Source organism: Hipposideros armiger, unplaced genomic scaffold (genome assembly GCF_001890085.2).
Source record: "Hipposideros armiger isolate ML-2016 unplaced genomic scaffold, ASM189008v1 scaffold_479, whole genome shotgun sequence".
In the NCBI taxonomy this organism is placed as follows: domain Eukaryota; kingdom Metazoa; phylum Chordata; class Mammalia; order Chiroptera; family Hipposideridae; genus Hipposideros; species Hipposideros armiger.
In genome coordinates, this window is record NW_017731829.1 from 869,177 (window position 1) to 888,356 (window position 19,180).

Here is a 19,180-nt window from a genome sequence, read left to right on the forward strand (position 1 = left end):
CCTTGGAATGACGGGCGACACCGTCTACTCTGAGAAGACCCTTCTCGCAGCTGTGCTCCCAGAGGCACTATCTCCCCATGTACCTCCAGCCTCCCGCGTGAGCCCCTTGTTGTGTTTTGTGGCCGCGCCTCCCACCTCCCCTGCCTTTCTGGTCTCTGAGTCCCTGCTCCTGTCATCCCCACTAGGGTTCAGTCTGGCCCCAGTGCAGAGAAACCCAGAGGTTTGAGGAATTTGGAATGTTATTCCCACACAGCACACTGGTGTCTCCGTTCCCAGCCCCCCAGCAGCCCCTGGCTTTGAAATTGCAGTGAACATTTGCTGGTTCCCGTGCCCTGGAATGTGCACATACACATCCTGTTGCCGGATAATTGACTTTTTATGTGTGGTGAGGTAGAGGCTTGGCCAAGGGCAAATGAAGGAAAGGTAATGAAAACAAGAGCATTAAGCAAAATTAATTTAAATGGAAATTTGAAGCCTGAAAACCAACTAGTTTTAAATGGCTAGTTTTAAAAATTAGGTTTTAGTACTGGAAAATATTCCTCAAGGCTGTTTGTGTATATTTAACTGAAACACCTGTGTCCTTACAGAAATGTTTTAGTGCTGTTGCCCTTTGCATCCCCTATTTCTTGTCCCCAGTTAGGCTACTGGAATTAACAAGCTTCGTGCTCTGTTCTTTAGAAAGACTTTGGGACCATCAGCTTTCCGATGGGTAGTTCTGTTTCCGAAAGGTGACTGTCATATACAGCAGCCTTCAACTCAGTGTCACTGGGAGCACTCAGCCAGTCCACATGCAGAAAATGCGCTGGAGGGGGTTCTGTTCATACAAGGAATGAGTGTTCATTGTAAAAAAATGAGATGAGAATTTCCAGCCAGCACACAGTAAAATATTTTAGGTCCTGTTTCTCTAGTGTCCATATCTATCCATTGTTCAATATAGGATTTATTCCTATATTTATCATGGTTGTGTATTTTTTGTTTAAAAAGTGATAACATCTTACATTTATCAGCCGAGTATTGGGCATTGCGCCCATCAGTGTTGTGAGATAAGCACTGTCCTTCTCCCCTTGTAATCCTCATCACACGCCTATGAGCTGGGTCCCATCACTGCCCCTGTTTGACAGCTAAAGAAACTGGGGCTCAGAGGAAGCAATACACTCAATCAATGTCACACAGCTAGTGAGTGATGGAGCCAGGATTTCTACCCACTGCTCTCTCCTGTTCTTGGATGGCTGTCCTGGAAAAGTCGCCGCAGCCTGCCCTGTTGGGGAGGCAGTGTGATCCCGACTTTGGATTAAAACTATGGCTCCACTGCTTCCTATTGGAATGACCTTGGGCAAGTCACTTCCTGCATGCCTTGCTGTCATCACCTGTAAAATTGATGTAATCAAAGTAAGTACCTCAGAGAGTTGTGGAGTTAATACATGGACCTTAAGACAGTGCTTAGCATATAGTAGGTTCTCAATAAGTGTAGCTATTGTTATCGTAACCGGTGGTTTTCAGTAATTCTGTGTTTCAGATAGAAATGACCACTGGGTATATACAGAGGGTGCCAAAAAAGAAATACACATTTTAAGAAAGGAAAAAACTCTTGTTACAATTGTAATACTTAATATATACCGATAACAAAAGATGAATACAAGTCATGTGTATACATTTTGTTGGCACCCCCGGTATTTACCACCAATATGCCAGATTGAAAATGGCAGAGGGTAGAGGTTAGAGGTTAGAGGTAGGGATTTAAAATAGTCATTGGTCAGCCAGCCGGCAGCATCTACCGCGGTCAATCAAGTGTCTAAAGCTCTTTAATACCAGTGGTTGCAGACAGAGCTGAGCTTCTTGAAATTGTCTGAGACAGCCTCCTTCATTCAACTGATGGGAACCGGAGGCTCTGAGAGATTGTGCCAGACCCCTAAGCCAGGGAGGAAATTGCCCTCCTGGAACCCAGGTGTCCTGACGGTCCAGCTCAGTCTCCAGAGCCTGAGGGCTTCTAACCCGCTTTCTGCCTCCTGCCCGTCTCCCCTCTCCTCCCTTGCTCCCAGGGCATGCTCACGCTAGTATTCCTTTACAAGCTGTGGTAGTGCTGGGAAGTTTTGCTGCTATCTCCCATCAGTTCCCAGGAATCCTATTTTACACTGCTTTGTTTGAGATTTTAAAGAGCATGGGTTTTTTGTTTTGCTTTGTTTTTATGAGAGAAGCTTAAAGAATTTGATCTCTGCTACAACACAGTCAAACTAATGTATTGGAAATTTAAGAATGTACCTATAGGATATACCTGATTTTGATTCATATTTGTTTACAGTGGGAAGTAAGCTTAGCCAAAGATTGACTTTAGTCTTTCTAAAAAGAGACTAATAAACTTTTCCATATAGTTGTGCCTAACTCTCCCCATCAGACGGTAAGCTCTTTAGGTACAGGCTCTATGGGTGACTTATTGTCATTCCTTTGGGAATGGATGTGCACACAGCTATGCATGTGGCAGGCAGGCACTGAGCAAATGTTTACTAAATGAATGAATGAATGAATGAATGAATGCCTAACTTAGACTGGCTTCACATCTTCAGATGCAGAAAATTAATCAGCTGCTGTTCTCTTAGTGTGGACTCGAGACTGGAAATGTCTGAATCCTAGTGCTGTGAACCTATAAACACCACTCCCTCAGCTGTCTGATGTGATTGATGGAAACAGGAGGCCCACACGACAGACAAGGGCCTCACTATGTGAGGCCACGGAGAGGGATGGTGTGGTGGAGTGGGGCTTGGGATTGAAACCAAATGTTGGAAAAATGTGCATTTCTAGAAATGGACATTGAGATATCCTTACAGCTTATCCAGCCTCTCATTCTTTTTGAGTTAATTGAGTCCCATGCCTGCTCTCTATTATGTGTTCATGGTAAGAGAGTTGCTTTCTGTTGAAACCACTAAAATCATCATTTTGAGGAAGTCTGGCTAGGAAACAGATGCCTCACAGCTTTGTTAAAGGTAAGCCTATTTTTATATGATTTTTTTTCTTTACATGGTAGAATGCTGATCTTAACCAATTCTGATTGCGTATTTATCTACAGCCAAGTTATATCAGTGATGTGGGACCCCCTGGCCGAAGCTCTCTGGATAGCATCGAGATGGCCTATGCCCGCCAGGTGAGCGTGCTCATGAGGCAAATCGAATCCAGGAAAATCCTACAGGAGCCCTCTGGGGAGTAAAAGAGAACAAAGACTTCATGTGAAAGGCAAACCCTGAAAGCAAGTTGGGATTTCATTCAGCGGCTGGTTAATATTTTACCATCTAGGTCACTGGAGAATTCCATCACATTGGCTGATAGAGTGCCTCAGATTTGATTCAAGGAGATTGAAATGTGCCCTCTGCATTGACTAAAGCGTCTCATTTTGCGTTTGGCATAATAGCCCATGTACAGTAGAGCCTTGAGTAATTGCCCTGTTTAGCAAATGGACTTCTGTCTTAACTGAATTACCTGGTAGGCTGATGGTATTATCAGAAATCCTTCTTCACCCTATATTGTTGAGAGAAATTTCTAAATGCTTTTCTGCCTTGGTTAGTATGGTGCGCTTACCACTACCGAATGTTGTCCTGGAGAAGCTCATGAGATTTGGGGGACCGCGGTCCCGGTTGTGTATCATGACCATTCAGTGGCATGGGTATGGATTGAGGTGCTTTGTGGTAAACACAGGGACACGTTGGGCCAAAACTGCCCTGAGGACAGTACCTACCTGGCACTGGCTTTGAAGGAAGCAGTGCTGGCCGCCTGAGTGTGACTCTGATTTGCCCTTCCCCACACACAGTATCAAGAAGAGAAAACAATCTTGTTTTTGAATCGAGGGTGGCATGCTTCTGTCCCTCTTGCGCCCCTTGTTGAGAAGAATTTTCTGAATCCTTTTTATTTTTTAAGTCACTCCCCTGCAGCATGTCATCGCCACTTGTAACGAGGCGGCCGAAGCCAGCTGCGTCAGCTTCTCGCATACGCGGCCCCCTCCTTCCAGATCCCTCGTGTTTCACCTCTGGGCCTTCTTTTATTCTCTGCTCCAATTTGTAGATCGCTCTCCCACTACATCTTCATCTTCTAAATTTTACCTTCATTGTATGGCAGACTCCTTCCATTGCTACAGCCACCACCAGGGTTTTTAGGCCTAAAGAAATTATAAGCTTCTGAGGAGGAAAACTATGTATCTCCTGTATCTGTGAAGACTAAAGCTTCATAAAACTAACATTTTCAACCTAGCACTCAGCATCGTGTCACGTAGCTGTTACATGGCCGTCCCTCCAGTGGAGAGTGAATCTTTCTGTCCCAGGCTGAGCACAGTACTTTGCAAAGGGAACGCCCCCAGTGAATGTTTGTTGAGTGAACAAACACCACGTGTAGTTTAAAAACCTTTAATTTAATCTCTGTAACGCCCCGGAGATTACATGATAGCACCACCCATTTGAAGTAGAGGGGAAGTGAGGTCTGGCGGGGTCCTAGCTTGTCTGACGTCACCACCTTGTTCAATTCCTAGCAGAGCAAGGACTTTGGGTGCAAAGAGGAGGACTTAGTAGTTTTTCCCATCATGATTTTAGTTCTTCTAAAATAAAATTCAGAGTAATAGAGGTTTTTCCATACCGGAAGTACCACGTAGCTCCTTTACCTTGAGAGCATTTTACTAAGGAGCAGGGACCCTTTCCCAGAGAAGCGGGTACTCCAAATGTGCAGCAGCTGCTCTTGTCACACAGAGGGCTGCCCCTGGCCCTCCTTACTCAGCCCGCGAGCCATGTGCCGGGCCATTTGGTCCTTCTGCCAGAGAGATTACTAAACTTGGCCTCGGGTCCTTAGGGAGCGGCAGCGGGAGTCCTTCCATTGTCCCAACCTCCCCTTTGGTCCTTGCTCGCTGGGACTGAGGGTCTGCTGGGCAGAGAGGCCCAGGATGGCCTGTGGTACCCCTTGCCCAGGACCGCCCTGCTCGGGTGTGAGGAAGGCCAGGGGAGCCCAAAGCTCCCACACACAACTGGCCTTGTCCTGCAGGCATTATGGGCAGCACAGCGGCTCTGAGGGAAGGTTGGCCGAAGCTTTGCTGACCACTGGGCAGAAGCTGGCTTCAAAACTGCTTGAAGAGGTTTTAAAAAGAGATGAAAATGGAAGTTGTGCCATTCGCTTTGCTTTTCATGATTTCAGATTTATATCTATAACGAGAAGATTGTGAACGGGCACCTGCAGCCTAACCTTGTGGACCTCTGTGCTTCAGTCGCAGAGCTGGACGATAAGGTAACTCCTGGAGCTAACCCCAGTGGAAATGGGGCCCGCTGTTCAGATGGGATTAGCTTGCTGACTCGGCAGAGATGTGCTGAAGAGACACTCTGTTCCGTGGAATAAAAGAAATGTTAACTGTTCTTCAGAGTAGTATTGTAAATGATTTTTGGGGTGGTTTTTGATGATAATGCTATATATGTGTTTTTAATGCATCTTCAGAAGGCTCAGCCAGGATCAATTAATGGTCACGAGAGAGTTCTTGAGCTGTGTTTGCTTTGAAGTCCTGTCAGGCTCCAACTGTTCCCTCACCGGTTTCCCTCCTTAGACAGACTAACAGGGTCTTGAACGAGAGCTGAATCGTAAAGGTGATGTGGTTTTCACGCCGGTGAGCCCCTTGAACTTGATTCAGGTGGGGTCTTTATGAGCATTCTTTGTATGCCACTGGCTCCATTCCTCTCTGATTCCCCACCTTCATTCCTGACCCTCAGTTCTTATCCCTGGCCAGTTTTCTCCCTCTGGGGTTGGGTGGGAGAGTGCATAGATGGATTGATAGGTGGCCAGGAGGAGGGAAGGAGGAAGGAAGGATATAATGAAGCAAGCATTCATACACAGATGTATTTTTTTGTCTTCAAAAATACATCCAACTTTTATTTTTTTTTTATTTTTTAAAGGAAAATAAGAATCACCTACCATCTCACCACCTAGAAAGAGTCACATTTGGGTGGATTTTCTACAGTTTTAATTTTTGAGAGAGACAATGAAAACATGATTTTTTCTTTTCCTTTGGAAAAAGTATAAACCTGCTTTTCTCCACTCAGTGCTGTCTTCCAAGGAGTCTTAACTTTAGAATGTTGCCCAAGTTCCAGGAACACATTTTTAAGGCGAGATCTACAGCCAGAATTCTGGGGAGAGGGAGTCCCAGCTGTGTGCTGGTGACACAAAGGAGAGAACGCCCCTTCTCAGCGGCCATCACGGGAGGCGTCTTTTGAGGGCAGTGAGTGGGAAGGAATATGGGAGGCCGTGACACTCCCCAGATGGGGTAAGAGCAGTGGCTCCTGGAGAGTCTTTGGGTGGACAAAACCTATATTATTTAGGTTAAGCTCTTATTTTAAGCCTAAAAAACTCAAATGACCTTGTAAGGTCTGAAATGCAGCTACTTGAATTTAAACTCCTAGAGCGTTGGACAATTATAAATGTATTCCCTCTCTCGTAAGGGATAACCCACTGAGATTCAGTGTTCTTGTTACTTTTATGTGGTCTTAATTAAGTGGGTAGTTATGTCAGATGCGGAATAGTAATTGATCTGAAAAGCAGCTCGGGATGGGGGTGCTTGTTGGAAGGTGGCAGCCTCGCAGCTGGCAGGGCAGAGGTGTATCTTCTGTGCTGGGCATGAGCCTGGGGGCCTCAGACAGGGGACTGTAACCTCTGCCCCCTGCACTCCTGCCTGCTTTTGTGGTGAGTGCCACGGAGAGCCAAATTCTCTTCAGCCCTGCAGTATTGTCATGTGTCGTCTCCTTTACGTGCAGAACATCTCTGACATGTGGACCATGGTCAAACAAATGACGGATGTGTTGCTGGCACCGGCGACGGATGCCTTGAAGAGCCGCAACAGCGTGGAGGTGCGCATGGAGTTCGTCAGGCAGGCCTTGGGCTACCTCGAGCAGAGGTAAGGCGGCCGCAGCACGGTGCCCGGAGTCAGCCGTGTCTCAGGCTTTCAGTGGCCCGGAGCCAAGGGCTCTGTAGCTGGTATAATTTAAACAAGGCTGAGCAAGTCTGAGAGGTGTCATCCTGTTCCTGGAAGCACTCCTCCACCCGGACTAGTTGTGCAGCGATGGAAAGCGTGGGGAGTGGGAGCACTGTTTGACTTTCCCTCTCCCTGCTCTCTGACCCTCGGTATGGAGAGGTGCTCATCAGGCGATCGAGCCGTAGGTCAGATTCCTGTTCCCCAGTGGCGTTCAGCCATCACTCCTTAGGCTCTTTTGTTTTCTCGCAGCATTTTAATTTTCACACCCGGCAGTATCGCCACCTTCAAACCTTAGGACAGCCCCTTGAACTTTTATTTTCCTGCGGCTCTCCTCCGTTAATCCCCATGCGGGTCCTTCCCAGCTGCTAATGCTTGGTGATTCGTGCCCGGGCTTCTTTGCCACCTCCTCACTAATTGGGGTTGGTCACTGAGGGGACGTGGCTGTGCCCTAACTATTGTCCCTTTGTTGGAGGGACCCGTGCCATTCCCCTGCCTGTGGACACTCCTTCCAGCTCTGAATTGGCCAGCAGGGGTTGTCATGAGTGTGCAACAGACCCTCTTTATTTCAGAGACAGAGTGCTGCGCCTCTGCTGGCTTGAGAAGAAAAGCCAAGTTCAATACACTTGCTAAATTGCAGCTCTTCGCCACTGAGCCTGTGCCGCTGCCAGCGGCCTTGCAGTGTGGTTGCCCTTTATCCACAGTATAATACTTCATTAGGAAGTCATAAGATTTCCTCGTGTGTAACTGAGGGAATTCAGACTCGGTACAGCAGAGAATAGGTTTTTATACAGTTTTTATACCGTATTAATTATACAATAGCTATATGAGACGAATGTCATCAAACATGAAATTCATTAGCCTCTGTTCCCTTGTTAACAAAAACCTGGAACTCCAAACAGTTATTTATCCCTTCTGACATAGGCACAAAAGAGTTTATAAAATCTATCATCAGGCTTTGGCTAAATTTTTGTAACATAAGTTTTGAGTGTATTAATCTTTAGCCATAAAGAACCTAATGTATGTAGTAGTATTTATTTGCTAAAAATCAGCAAAATATGAATCAAAATTTCTTAAAGTATATTATAACCTTCAGGATTTTTTTTAATGGGTTTATGTGTGATTGCTCATGACTGCTGTTTCGTTAATAAACCTAACCCTTAACACTGGTGCTGGGCTTCACCAGTGGTGCCAGGCAGCATGCCTTGGTTTTATATCATTTTGTACCAAGAAATGGTAAGCCATCCCATTTTTTTTTTTAAGATTTTTTTATTGGGGAACTGGGGGAAGGGGAACAGACAAGTTGCTATCCTTTTCTTCTTCAGTCTAGTTGTGGAGGACGTTGCTTCACTGGCCCAAGTTGGCACCATCATTGCGCTCTTCCCAGGCGAGGCAGATCAGTCGCTGACTGCGGCTGCTGGCCGCTCACGCTGGCTGCTGGCTACACACAGTAGCCCATGGCAACCCACTGCAGCAGAGGCTGCAGCCTACACCGTCCCCGGCAACTCATGGCAGCCCAGCTCCACACACATATATATTTATAATGAGAGAAAATATGCACACACATGTTAACAATTGGTGAATCTAGGTAAAGGGTATATGAGCATTGCTTGCACTGTTCTTTTAATTTTTTGTAGGTGGAAATTTTCCCAAAGAAAAAATTTAAGAAGCACCCAATATAACAATTAGTCTGTGAGCTGGAGCAATTATTATTCTGCACATTAGCCCTAATGTGTTTGAAGTCCACAGCTATGTTCCTCCAGGGGTTTTTTTGACCCTCCACAGTGATGTGAAATCTTTACAATGACCCACTGCCCACTGAATAAACGATGCAATTTGCTTCATTAAGCATGTGCTATTTCCTCTTCTGTGTCAGGTGTAAAGTCCAGTGCCTGCCCTGCGGAGTTCACAATCTAATGTCATGGACATTGACATCAATATGTGTAATATGTATTTTCAGCCTCCCTTGTTTTTTTCTTTAAATTTTCCAGTTATAAGAATTACACCCTTGTGACTGTCTTTGGAAATCTGCATCAAGCCCAGCTGGGTGGGGTGCCTGGGACTTACCAGTTGGTTCGAAGTTTCCTGAACATTAAACTTCCAGCTCCCTTGCCTGGACTTCAGGTATTGGCAACTTTCTCCCTGTGATAGTTATACCCCCAGAGTTTTCAGTTAAATGAGGTTGTGTGTAGAAATTGCTGTATGGAAAACAAGACCGGGGGGCGAGAAGAGAAGCTAGGAGACCTTGGGAGGCTAGTAGTGCAGGAGTCCAACTGGTACCTGCTCAGCTCAGGGTGGAGGATGGCAGGATGTGGGGTGTAGGGGGGATGTCCTTAGATGTGTTTTGAAAGTAGAGCCAACAGGACTTGTGGAAGAACTTGAATGTGGGTGTGAGAGGCAGAGTCAGGGAGGACTTCTGAGATTGTTGGCTCTAACAGCTAGAAGAATGGAGTTGGATATGTTTCCTAGGATGTGGCCTCTCTTCTCAGCTCACAGTCCAGTTGGGGGAATTGCCTTACAGTCGTTTCTCATACTGTGTGCAGAGTACTCCATGGGAGCTTTGTACCAAGGGCGGTGGGTTACATAGGAGGCTGGCATCATAACGGAGGTGAGGCTCTCACTTGTGCTTGAAAAACAAGGGCTCACCAGCCTGAGGGCTTGGAAGAGGCTATTCCAGGAGGAGGGAACAGCATGGAGGCAAGAAAGGGTAGCTGGTGTATTGGGTATGTGATAGGGCTTGGCAAGCATGGGGCCAGCTGGATGTAAACAGCTCAGAGGGGTGTAAGTGGGGAAGTGACACAATCAGATGGTTTTAGAAAGAGTCCTGCCAGGGGTAGGGTGAAGGGCCAGAAAGGAGGTGCCCGGCTCACTTCTGGAGGAACTGAGCAAAAGCGGAGAGAGAAGAGGAACCACCGGCCTGCTATGCAGATGGTGACAAAGCCAGATTTAGGATACACAAGCTCTGGTCTTGGGGGAGTGGAAATAACTGCCTGCCTGGATCCCCAGCACCTAGCACAGTGTCTGAAGCAAAGATACTCAGAAAGAGGGATGGAAAATGGCAGTATCCATTTGGCTAGTCATCAGTAGTTAGCACTTTATAAACGTGGGTATGATAATGATAGTCTCTCATTGGTCAATGAGCATCTTTAGCCCTTGTTTTGTGGAGGTTGCAGGAGGGCACATCTGTAAGTTAGGGAAGAACATGTTACGTGATCACTGCAGGCTGCTGGGGTTCCATGGAGAAACGCCAGGCTGGCTCTCAGGTGGGGCACACAGTGCTCTGGAGGAAAAGCCAGATCTCCACTTCCCAGCTTCCTCAAACAAATTCCTGAATGTACCTCAGTTTCCTCGTTTGTAAAACCCGATGGGGTTGTGGTGAAGATTGAGTGACCTAATACAAGCAGAGGGCTTGGCTGAGGGGCAGCACATCAGAGAGCCATCGGTGAGCTTTTGTTTGCCTGTTTATCTGAGCATCTTCCCTCTTTCAGGATGGAGAGGTGGAAGGCCATCCTGTGTGGGCATTAATTTATTACTGCATGCGCTGCGGAGACTTGCATGCCGCTTCACAGGTGGTGAACCGAGCCCAGCACCAGTTGGGAGAGTTTAAAACCTGGTTCCAGGAGTACATGAACAGCAAGGACAGAAGGTACGGTGAATGAGATGGCGCATCCTGAAGCAGCCGCCTGGAATCAGCAGGGAGGCCTCCTCTGGCATTGCTCTTTTCCCTGTATGAGGCTCACCAAGTTTCTACTCGGGAAAAATTGAAGTTTTGAAAGCGAGTAAGACTCTAGAATAACAGTTGAAAACATGAAAGAAGAGCTCCATTCTGACACACGTGTCTGGACTTCCCCGTATCTGAGATTGGGGGTTTTTCTGTTCTGGTGTGTTAGGGACTGAGGCTGGGAGCATGGCTTGACTTATTCCGTAAATCCCAGGCACATCAGGGTGCTTTATAAAATGCAACTTGGTTGTATTTCACTTTACTGATTAACACTTAGTGCTTCTCTGGTTGGCCCAATATTGTTGTCATGCGCTTCATAGCTCAAAGGCTAGAATTAGAAGTGAGTTTAAATGTACATACATGTATGTAGACGAAATGGCAGTGGTTATCCCAGTTACACCTGTGGAAAGCTAGGGCTAATTTGTTGGGCAATGTTAATAATGCCATGTCCAGAGATTGTCTTAAGCCATAAACCTCTGTCTTGGTTGTACCAGAGTTTAAAGTAGGATTAAAGTCCTTGAGTTCCCCCAGAGGGAGACCCTGAGGCAAGGATTTGAATCTTAAGTATTTATTTGGGAGGTGATCCCACATGGATAAGGGACTGGGAGGCCAGAGGGAGGCCGAGACACTGAAGGGGACTCTTTCTTGTCCGTCACTGCTTCTGGACCACTGGGGAGCAGAGTGGAGTGTTAACTCCCCGGCCTTTCTGCCCTGCCCCTAAAGCCTCCTGGAGGAAGCCAACAGGCAGAGAGCCGCAGTGCTGGTGGTTGCCAGTCAGATCAGCGTGATGGCACCCAGGGAATAAGGGCAGGACAGTGCCTGTCACCCTCGGTGAAGGAAGGCTTCATGACTCTTATGTCATTGGGGCCCGGGTGCTTTCAGATGCCCTGAGGATCTTAGTGAATGTAGTGTCTGTCTGTCCCCTTGTGTCTTTAAAAGATTGTCGCCAGCTACCGAGAGCAAGCTCCGGCTGCATTACCGCAGGGCCCTCAGGAACAACACAGACCCCTATAAGCGGGCCGTGTACTGTATCATCGGCAGATGCGATGTCACCGACAACCAGAGTGAAGTGGCCGACAAAACTGAGGACTACCTGTGGCTAAAGGTAGGCACTGCTTTTCTTGCCTGCATAGAGCTTTAGCCCCTTCCCCCTGCTTGCATTCCTCACACAGATTTTACCTGCTCACTGTGTGATGCCCGTGAGGTGATTGGGCTAGTGGACTTCCCATCGCCTAGCTCCATTGTTTTTGTGATGTGATTCCCCACCACCAGCCGCAGCCATTCGTGCGTGCATTTGTACCAATGCACGTGTTTCTCTTGGGGGTTTAGTTGAATCAAGTGTGTTTCGATGACGATGGCACCAGCTCCCCACAGGACAGACTCACGCTCTCGCAATTCCAGAAGCAGTTGTTGGAAGACTATGGTAAGATATTCTCAACATAACCACCTTCCCTCTCGTCCACCTAAGGTCACTATTTACCTTTTCTCTGGGAAAACCCTTCATTTCTGAACTCTGTCTTTCCTTCAAAACACAAAACAATTTCAAATTCAAGTCGAGGCCATGTGGCCTTAAGCAGTGCACGTGACTTATGGTCATGTACAGTAAATTGTTGTCTCCAGTTCTTTGAGCTGCCTTGGTTGACATGTGCTCAGGGAGAGACACACAGAGGACTTGCTTACTGCTTCCTTGCGGATTTCTCAGTGACTATGTCTGAGCACAAATGAGGGAGAAATAGCCCCCCTACCCCCATCCCCTCATTGTTTAAGAGTTCTGGGAAGAAAAGAAGATTCCAGCTAGTGACCAGCAGTTGTTGAATTCAGGTACCTGTGAGCACCTCTGAAATCCTCATTCCTCTCCTGATTGAGTGACTCTTAGGATAAAGGAGATGAGCAGCCCCTTTTGTATTCTGTTTCAAGCTCCTGAACTGTTTCTCTCCCACCTAACGCAGGGAGTTTGGGTTTTTACAACAGGACCCCTGTCTGCCAGTTGTGTTGTGAGGTCCAGAGAAAGTCAGGGAACCAGGTCAGGGCTCCCGTGGTAGTTCACTGTCCAGGTCCCCTTCGTCCCACCCAGCAAGTCCATTACGCACACAGGGCGTCTGCCTGAGGCCGGGGCTGCCGGTGGCTGACTCGCTCTGAGTCGGCTTTACTTCCTCCTCTCCCAGGTGAGTCCCACTTCACGGTGAACCAGCAGCCCTTCCTCTACTTCCAAGTGCTGTTCCTGACCGCGCAGTTTGAAGCCGCAATTGCCTTTCTCTTCCGCATGGAGCGGCTGCGCTGCCATGCCGTGCACGTGGCCCTGGTGCTCTTTGAGCTAAAGCTGCTTTTAAAGTCCTCGGGACAGAGTGCTCAGCTCCGTGAGTATCTTGGGGCAGTAGCATAACCGTAACGCGTCCCCCATCGGGCGGCAGTGGACTCAGAAGAGTGCGAGAAGATAAATGTGGGTGAATAGCTAGGCCTTCCTTAGTAGCGCAACAGAATCACCCTAGAGTGCATCCCATAATGTTCCGTCTCCGTCTTTTCATTCAAAGCCCCGCATGGCAGTAATTGACTACAGAATGCCGTTAGCCCCACTCTACTTGGAAAGACATTGAGGGCAGGGTGGTGAGGGCTTGGCCAAAGCTGACCTCAGCAGACAAGCATTGGCTGGGCCACAGGAGAAGGTGCTGCTGGGTCTTTGGACGCAGCGCCCATAGTTCTTGGTTGCCTGGGTCAGGGGGAGCAGTGTGGTTGTGACCAGTTGTGTCCCCCACGGTGCAGTCAGCCATGAGCCTGGTGACCCTCCCTGCCTGAGGCGACTGAACTTCGTGAGGCTGCTCATGCTCTACACCCGGAAGTTCGAGTCCACGGACCCGAGGGAGGCCCTCCAGTACTTCTACTTCTTCAGGTAAAGCGTGGTGTTGACCTTTCACTTCAGCTGGCTTTCATCTCTGCCATTCTGAGCATCACCAGTAGAGACCTCGCGTGCACCCCGAAACCAGGCTGCTTGTGTCCCCTTGCAGAGACGAGAAGGACAGTCAAGGAGAAAACATGTTTCTGCGCTGTGTGAGTGAGCTCGTGATAGAAAGCCGAGAGGTATGTCCGTTCGCTTTTCTCTCCCACCCAGGACTGTCAGTGTACATGTCTTCGTGCTAATGTGACAACACAGGTCGCCTCAGTATGCTGCCTGTGGTGGGTATGACCTAGGGGATTTTTCGAGTTTTCTTGGTTTTTGACAATGAAATAATTGATGCAGCTCCACTGTTTTCTAGTTTGTGTAAGACTTCTCCTACTTTCCCTATCTTCTTCCCCTTCTGTCTCCAAAGAATTGTGGATGATGTGAGTATCTTTGTCCTGTAAATTGAGTAAACCTTTCTTGTCTCCACAGTTCGACATGATTCTTGGGAAACTAGAGAATGATGGAAGTAGAAAGGTGGGTTCAATGTGTCTCTAGAGATATGTTAGTTTGCAGTTGGGGATTTATAGTTATTAAAAGAATAGTGAGATTTTAGGATTCAAGATGCTAAAGATACAAATCTGAATGAAGTTGCTTAGTTTGAAAAACAAAGAATGAATGCTACAGGCCCCGAATGATTGCCTTGATTTTACACATATTTCTGTTTCCCCTTAAAATACATAAATTTGTGATTAGGTAGCTTTTTTATATGTTCAGAGTACTCATCTGTTCACGCCTGCCATTTTTTGAGCTGAGAAGGCTGCATTTCTGTCATTCTTGGCCCAGAAAATATGCAAGAAAATAGATTGCTGCACCTGCTCTCCCCAGATGGGAAAGTTAGAAATATGCTTGCCGTCTCTCAGAAGGTAGTTTCTGAGGGCTCAGAACTCTGCCCTGACCCTGGAGTGCAGCTGCTCCCGTGAGCCTTAGCGATTCCCCGAGACCGTCATGCCCATTGGGTAGTGTAGAAGGGGCAGAGGTCCTGGCGTTGAGACCGTCCAGACCCCACTCACGCACTGTCCCTGTGGCCGTGGGAAAGTCACCTGCCTCCCTCAGGGACTCACTTTCCTCACTTGTAAAAATGGTGGCTTGGACCCAGCGACCTGGAGGTGAGTTCACGCTGCTCACACCATCTAGCTCAGAAGTGAGGCCAGTGACAGTGCTGATAACGATGGCCGTGCTTAAGTGACACTTGCCAGGCACTGTGCCGAATGCATTACAGGTATTTTCTTATTTAACTGCCAGAATTTCCCAAGTAGTTGGGGACCATTATTATCTGTGTTTTCCAAGTGAGGAAATGGAGACAAGAGAGGTTAATTATTTTCCTCAAGATCACACAGCTAGTCAGATGGGGAGTGGAATTTGAACCCAGTCCTTGACACCAGCGCCCGTGCTCTTCACTGGTCTGTGCTGCCTCTAGAGTGGCAGGAGCAGGTCACCTTGACTCGGTCCAGCACTGACAGAGAATCAGAACAGCCCATCAGACATTGTGTGACCAGCCCTAGCTCCTCCATGGTTCCTGAGGCCTCTCTCATACTCTCCTGACCATTTGAGTGATGGTGGTGATATTTTTTTAATATTGTGACACCACTTGCCATGTATATTTTAAGCACTGAGTTTCTTTTGCCATCTGTCTTAGAAAGCAAATCTGAACTCTTTCAGATATTTTTCTGAGTCTCCTGATTTTTCTTCCCCTAGTGCCCACTCATCAGCAAAGTTAAAATCATTGATGATTTCATCTCCTCGCTGGGTCGTTTTGGAAAATTAGAAAGCACAGAGTCTTACTGCTGACTCCTCTGTGCTGCCTGTGTGTCTCCCACTTCGTGTGTAGGTTTCTTGGTCCCTTTCATATGTTTAATAAGCCCTACGTCTTCCAGAAAGCCAGAGCCTTGCCGATGGAATATATGCATTGCCCAGGGCAAGCTTTTTCAGTTCAGGTAGCTTTTGAATGGATCCCAGTTGCTTCTCTGCCTTTAAAATAACAGCTCTGTGTACCCATCTCTCTCTCCCTCCCCCTCCATAATTTGTCTTGTCAGCCTGGAGTCATAGATAAGTTTACTAGTGATACAAAGCCTATTATCAACAAAGTTGCTTCTGTCGCGGAAAATAAAGGACTGTTTGAGGAAGCAGCAAAGCTTTACGACCTTGCCAAGGTAAAATGTGCCCTTTTCTTCCTCCTGCACTTCAGATCTGTCGGCCTTGTGGCATGAAATGCACAGACATTCCAATGACGCCATTGTTGTACCACTCCCCCTGCTGAGGCATTTTCCCCTAGTGCTTAGGCAGTTAATGGTCCAGTCAGGGCGAAATTCCCATTTTCTAGAATTATTTCTGCCCATAAGGTATTTCTGGCCAAACAGGAGTGACATATTGAAAGGAGACCCTGCAGGCACTGAGCTGTAGTCTCCCTTGGCAGCAGAATAAGTGTCCGTCACATTTTGATGGCGCAGCTGCTGGAGGAAATGTCTTCATGCTTACCCTCCGGGCAGCCGCAGACACGCTGGTGATCAGAGCGTGGTGGGGAATAGTATGCCCGCTGAGGCACTTTAAGGGAACTAGAATAATATTTCTACATAAAAACATATGACTGCTGATGGCCGCATGGCCTATACAAGATTATATTCTCTCCTTTTATCAGCTGAGCAAAGTGGACCAAGAGAGGGTTATAACTCATTTTTTTTAATTAAAAAGTGTTTTGATTGAGGTCTAATTAAGATGTAGAAAAATGTATAAATGTTAAGTGTACAACTTGATGAGTTTTCCCTAGAAATATATCTGTGTAACCAGCACCCAGATTAAGATACAGAACATTTCCATCCATCACCCCAGAAAGCTCCCTCTTTTGTTTTGGTTATTTAGTTTGTCCTTTGATTGATTATTTGATTCCTCCCTTAATTTTTAAAAAATCGAACAGAATGCTGACAAGGTGCTGGAGCTGATGAACAAACTGCTCAGCCCAGTGGTCCCCCAGATTAGCGCCCCGCAGTCCAACAAGGAGAGGCTGAAGAACATGGCGCTGTCCATCGCGGAACGGTAAGGCCAGGAGCTGGGGCCAGGGCTGGGCCACCAGTGCCCACCCTGGTGCATCCTGGAGTTACTAGTAACAGCATTTTCCCAGAGTGGCCCTCCTGACTCACCGTCCCAGCAGCGCTACCTGAGAGTCCTCATGTTTCCCCATCATGACCAGCTCTTAGAACCTTACAAATTTTTGCCCAAAAAAAAGGGTATGAAAGGGTATCTCAGCGCTTTAATTCTGTACATTAGTTTAATCCTGGGCATTATATTCATCTCTGTTCTGTTATCAGCCATCCTAAAGGAATGTGGGAGCAAAGCTAGTGATGGACAGATGAATTCCTAGAGGGGTGGTGCCCAGTGATTCAGAGTCCACCCTCCCCCACTGGAGTTAACTGAGCAATTAGACTTTACCCAGTATAACTCCCAGACTGAGGCAACAGTCATTACTTTTGTGCCCTCTACAGATACTCCTGATAAAGTGACCCAGAGACAACTGAGTTGGAGATGCTTTCCTGGGGCGGCGCAGAGCATTCTTGGCAAATGAGATATCTCCATTTAGCAAACAGTCCCCAGTCATGGCCTCTGGGCTTTGGGGCCATCAGTCCTCCCATCCTTCCTGGGGATTTGGATGCTGAGATGGGCTGAGGCTAGAGAACCATGCTTCATGGAAAATATTATAGGAAGATTCCTATAAAATCCACCAATTTATTTTCCACTTTTTAATTCACCTCATCTAGAGGGTTCAAGAGGTTTTGGCAGTTTTCAAGTGCTATCCTAAAGTTACAGATTGCACAGAAATTCATAATATCCCCCTGACCCCATCCCTCTCTTTTGTCTTCCAGGTATAGGGCTCAGGGAATCAGTGCAAATAAATTTGTGGACTCTACCTTCTATCTTCTCTTGGACTTGATTACCTTTTTTGATGAATATCACAGCGGTCATATTGACAGAGCCTTTGATGTAAGTGTCAGGAGCGTGTTTGAAGTACAGGTTAATATATGCCCTTGAAATTCAGAACACTTAATGGGATTCATTTAAAACAAAGGAAGCGTCACCAATGTGCCTGTTAAGTGAAGAAATACAAAGTATTACCTGGGAACTTGAAGGGGGCTCTGTATTGCTCTTTTTTCCTTTTCCTTTTTTTTTTTTTTTAATTTTTATTGGGCAACAGTATGTTTTTCCAGGACCCATCAGCTCCAAGTCAAGTCGCTGTCCTTCAATCCAGTTGTGGAGGGCACAGCTCCGCTCCAAGTCCAGTCACTGTCTTCAGTCTAGTTGCAGGGCGCGCAGCCCACCATCCCATGCGGGAATCGAACCGGCAACCATGTTAAGAGCACACATTCTAACCAACTGAGCCACCCAGCCGCCCCTCCTTTTTCTGTCTTCTATTCCTTTCCTTTTTAGTCTGAAAACAGGTTTCTTGAAGAAATTTGAAATCTCTTAATTTTAAAATGGCCTCAGAAAATGAGGATAGGAATTAAGTTAGTCAGCAAGTCAGAACCCTTCTATGTCTGAGGGGAGTAGCGTTTTCTGTTCAGAAGCCCTTTATGAATGTGTTAGGTGCTGACGCTGTGTTTAAGAAGATGAAATGACAGTGATGGTTGTATTATATGGGGCTGGTGGGTTTTGTTTTAAACAGATAATTGATCGCTTGAAGCTGGTGCCCCTGAATCAGGAAAGTGTGGAAGAGAGAGTGGCTGCCTTCAGAAATTTCAGTGATGAAGTAAGTCCTTTTCTTTCTAGTCATGGAATTCTTTTTTCCACACTTCTGCTGAAAGCTTGTGTTTTGATATAGCTCATACCTTTAAGAGTCCTAGTACAGTAACTATCCAGACTGAGTTTTCTAAGTTAAGTCCAGTTTCCGGTATCCTGGGCTGGTGTTCTGCGAGTACACATGTCTCCATCAGATGATGGTCACAATTCCTGACTCAGAAAAAATAGTCACTTTAGAGATCAGACATGTTCTTTACGCAGGTTCCGATTGATCCTGTGATCTTCCTGAAGCAGTTCCATTGGGTGCATAAAACATGCGTCATGATTCGCTTCCTTCCTTTCCCTCTCTGAACTATGTGGTCTCGAGAAGTAGGTGCAGTGACCATGGGCGCAGTGATGGGCCTTTGAGCCCCAGTGCAGTGTTTCTAGCACGTTGCCACCATCTAGACCAAGGTGCCCAGCTGTGCTACACACTGGGCTTGCTAGGAGAGCTTTTAAAAACTCTCCCCCCAGAAACTGTGCTTCGCCTCATCTGGGCTGCAGCTTTGCACTCTCCCGGTCATTCCCACGTGCAGCCGGGGCAAGACCCTTCTCTAGGACCCCAGACACTCAGGGCCAGCTGCCTGAGTGTCACTAATAGTGTTTTTTTCTTTTCTCAATTACAGTTGACTCAATATTATTTTATATTAGTTTTAGGTGTACAGCATAGTGGTTAGACATTTATATAATTTACAAAGTGACCCCGAATAAGTCTAGTACCCACGTGTCACCATACATAGAATAGTTTTCAATTTAAAACTGTTACTCAGTAAGCACATAC

At 46.9% G+C, this 19,180-nt stretch overlaps 1 protein-coding gene across 1 annotated transcript in view; it reads left to right on the plus strand.

Annotated features, from left to right (window-relative positions):
- The window catches only part of NUP93 (nucleoporin 93), a 101,637-nt gene that overhangs the window by 67,674 nt on the left and 14,783 nt on the right, over window positions 1-19,180 (plus strand). Inside the window, exons 6-20 of the mRNA XM_019666821.1 lie at window positions 3,062-3,136; window positions 5,161-5,250; window positions 6,762-6,901; window positions 8,968-9,100; window positions 10,465-10,622; window positions 11,637-11,802; window positions 12,027-12,120; window positions 12,863-13,054; window positions 13,458-13,584; window positions 13,700-13,772; window positions 14,065-14,109; window positions 15,669-15,785; window positions 16,547-16,665; window positions 17,490-17,607; window positions 18,287-18,430. Of these exons, the coding sequence (XP_019522366.1) occupies window positions 3,062-3,136; window positions 5,161-5,250; window positions 6,762-6,901; window positions 8,968-9,100; window positions 10,465-10,622; window positions 11,637-11,802; window positions 12,027-12,120; window positions 12,863-13,054; window positions 13,458-13,584; window positions 13,700-13,772; window positions 14,065-14,109; window positions 15,669-15,785; window positions 16,547-16,665; window positions 17,490-17,607; window positions 18,287-18,430 (1,791 nt within the window). The remainder of the gene's footprint in view (window positions 1-3,061; window positions 3,137-5,160; window positions 5,251-6,761; window positions 6,902-8,967; window positions 9,101-10,464; window positions 10,623-11,636; window positions 11,803-12,026; window positions 12,121-12,862; window positions 13,055-13,457; window positions 13,585-13,699; window positions 13,773-14,064; window positions 14,110-15,668; window positions 15,786-16,546; window positions 16,666-17,489; window positions 17,608-18,286; window positions 18,431-19,180) is intronic.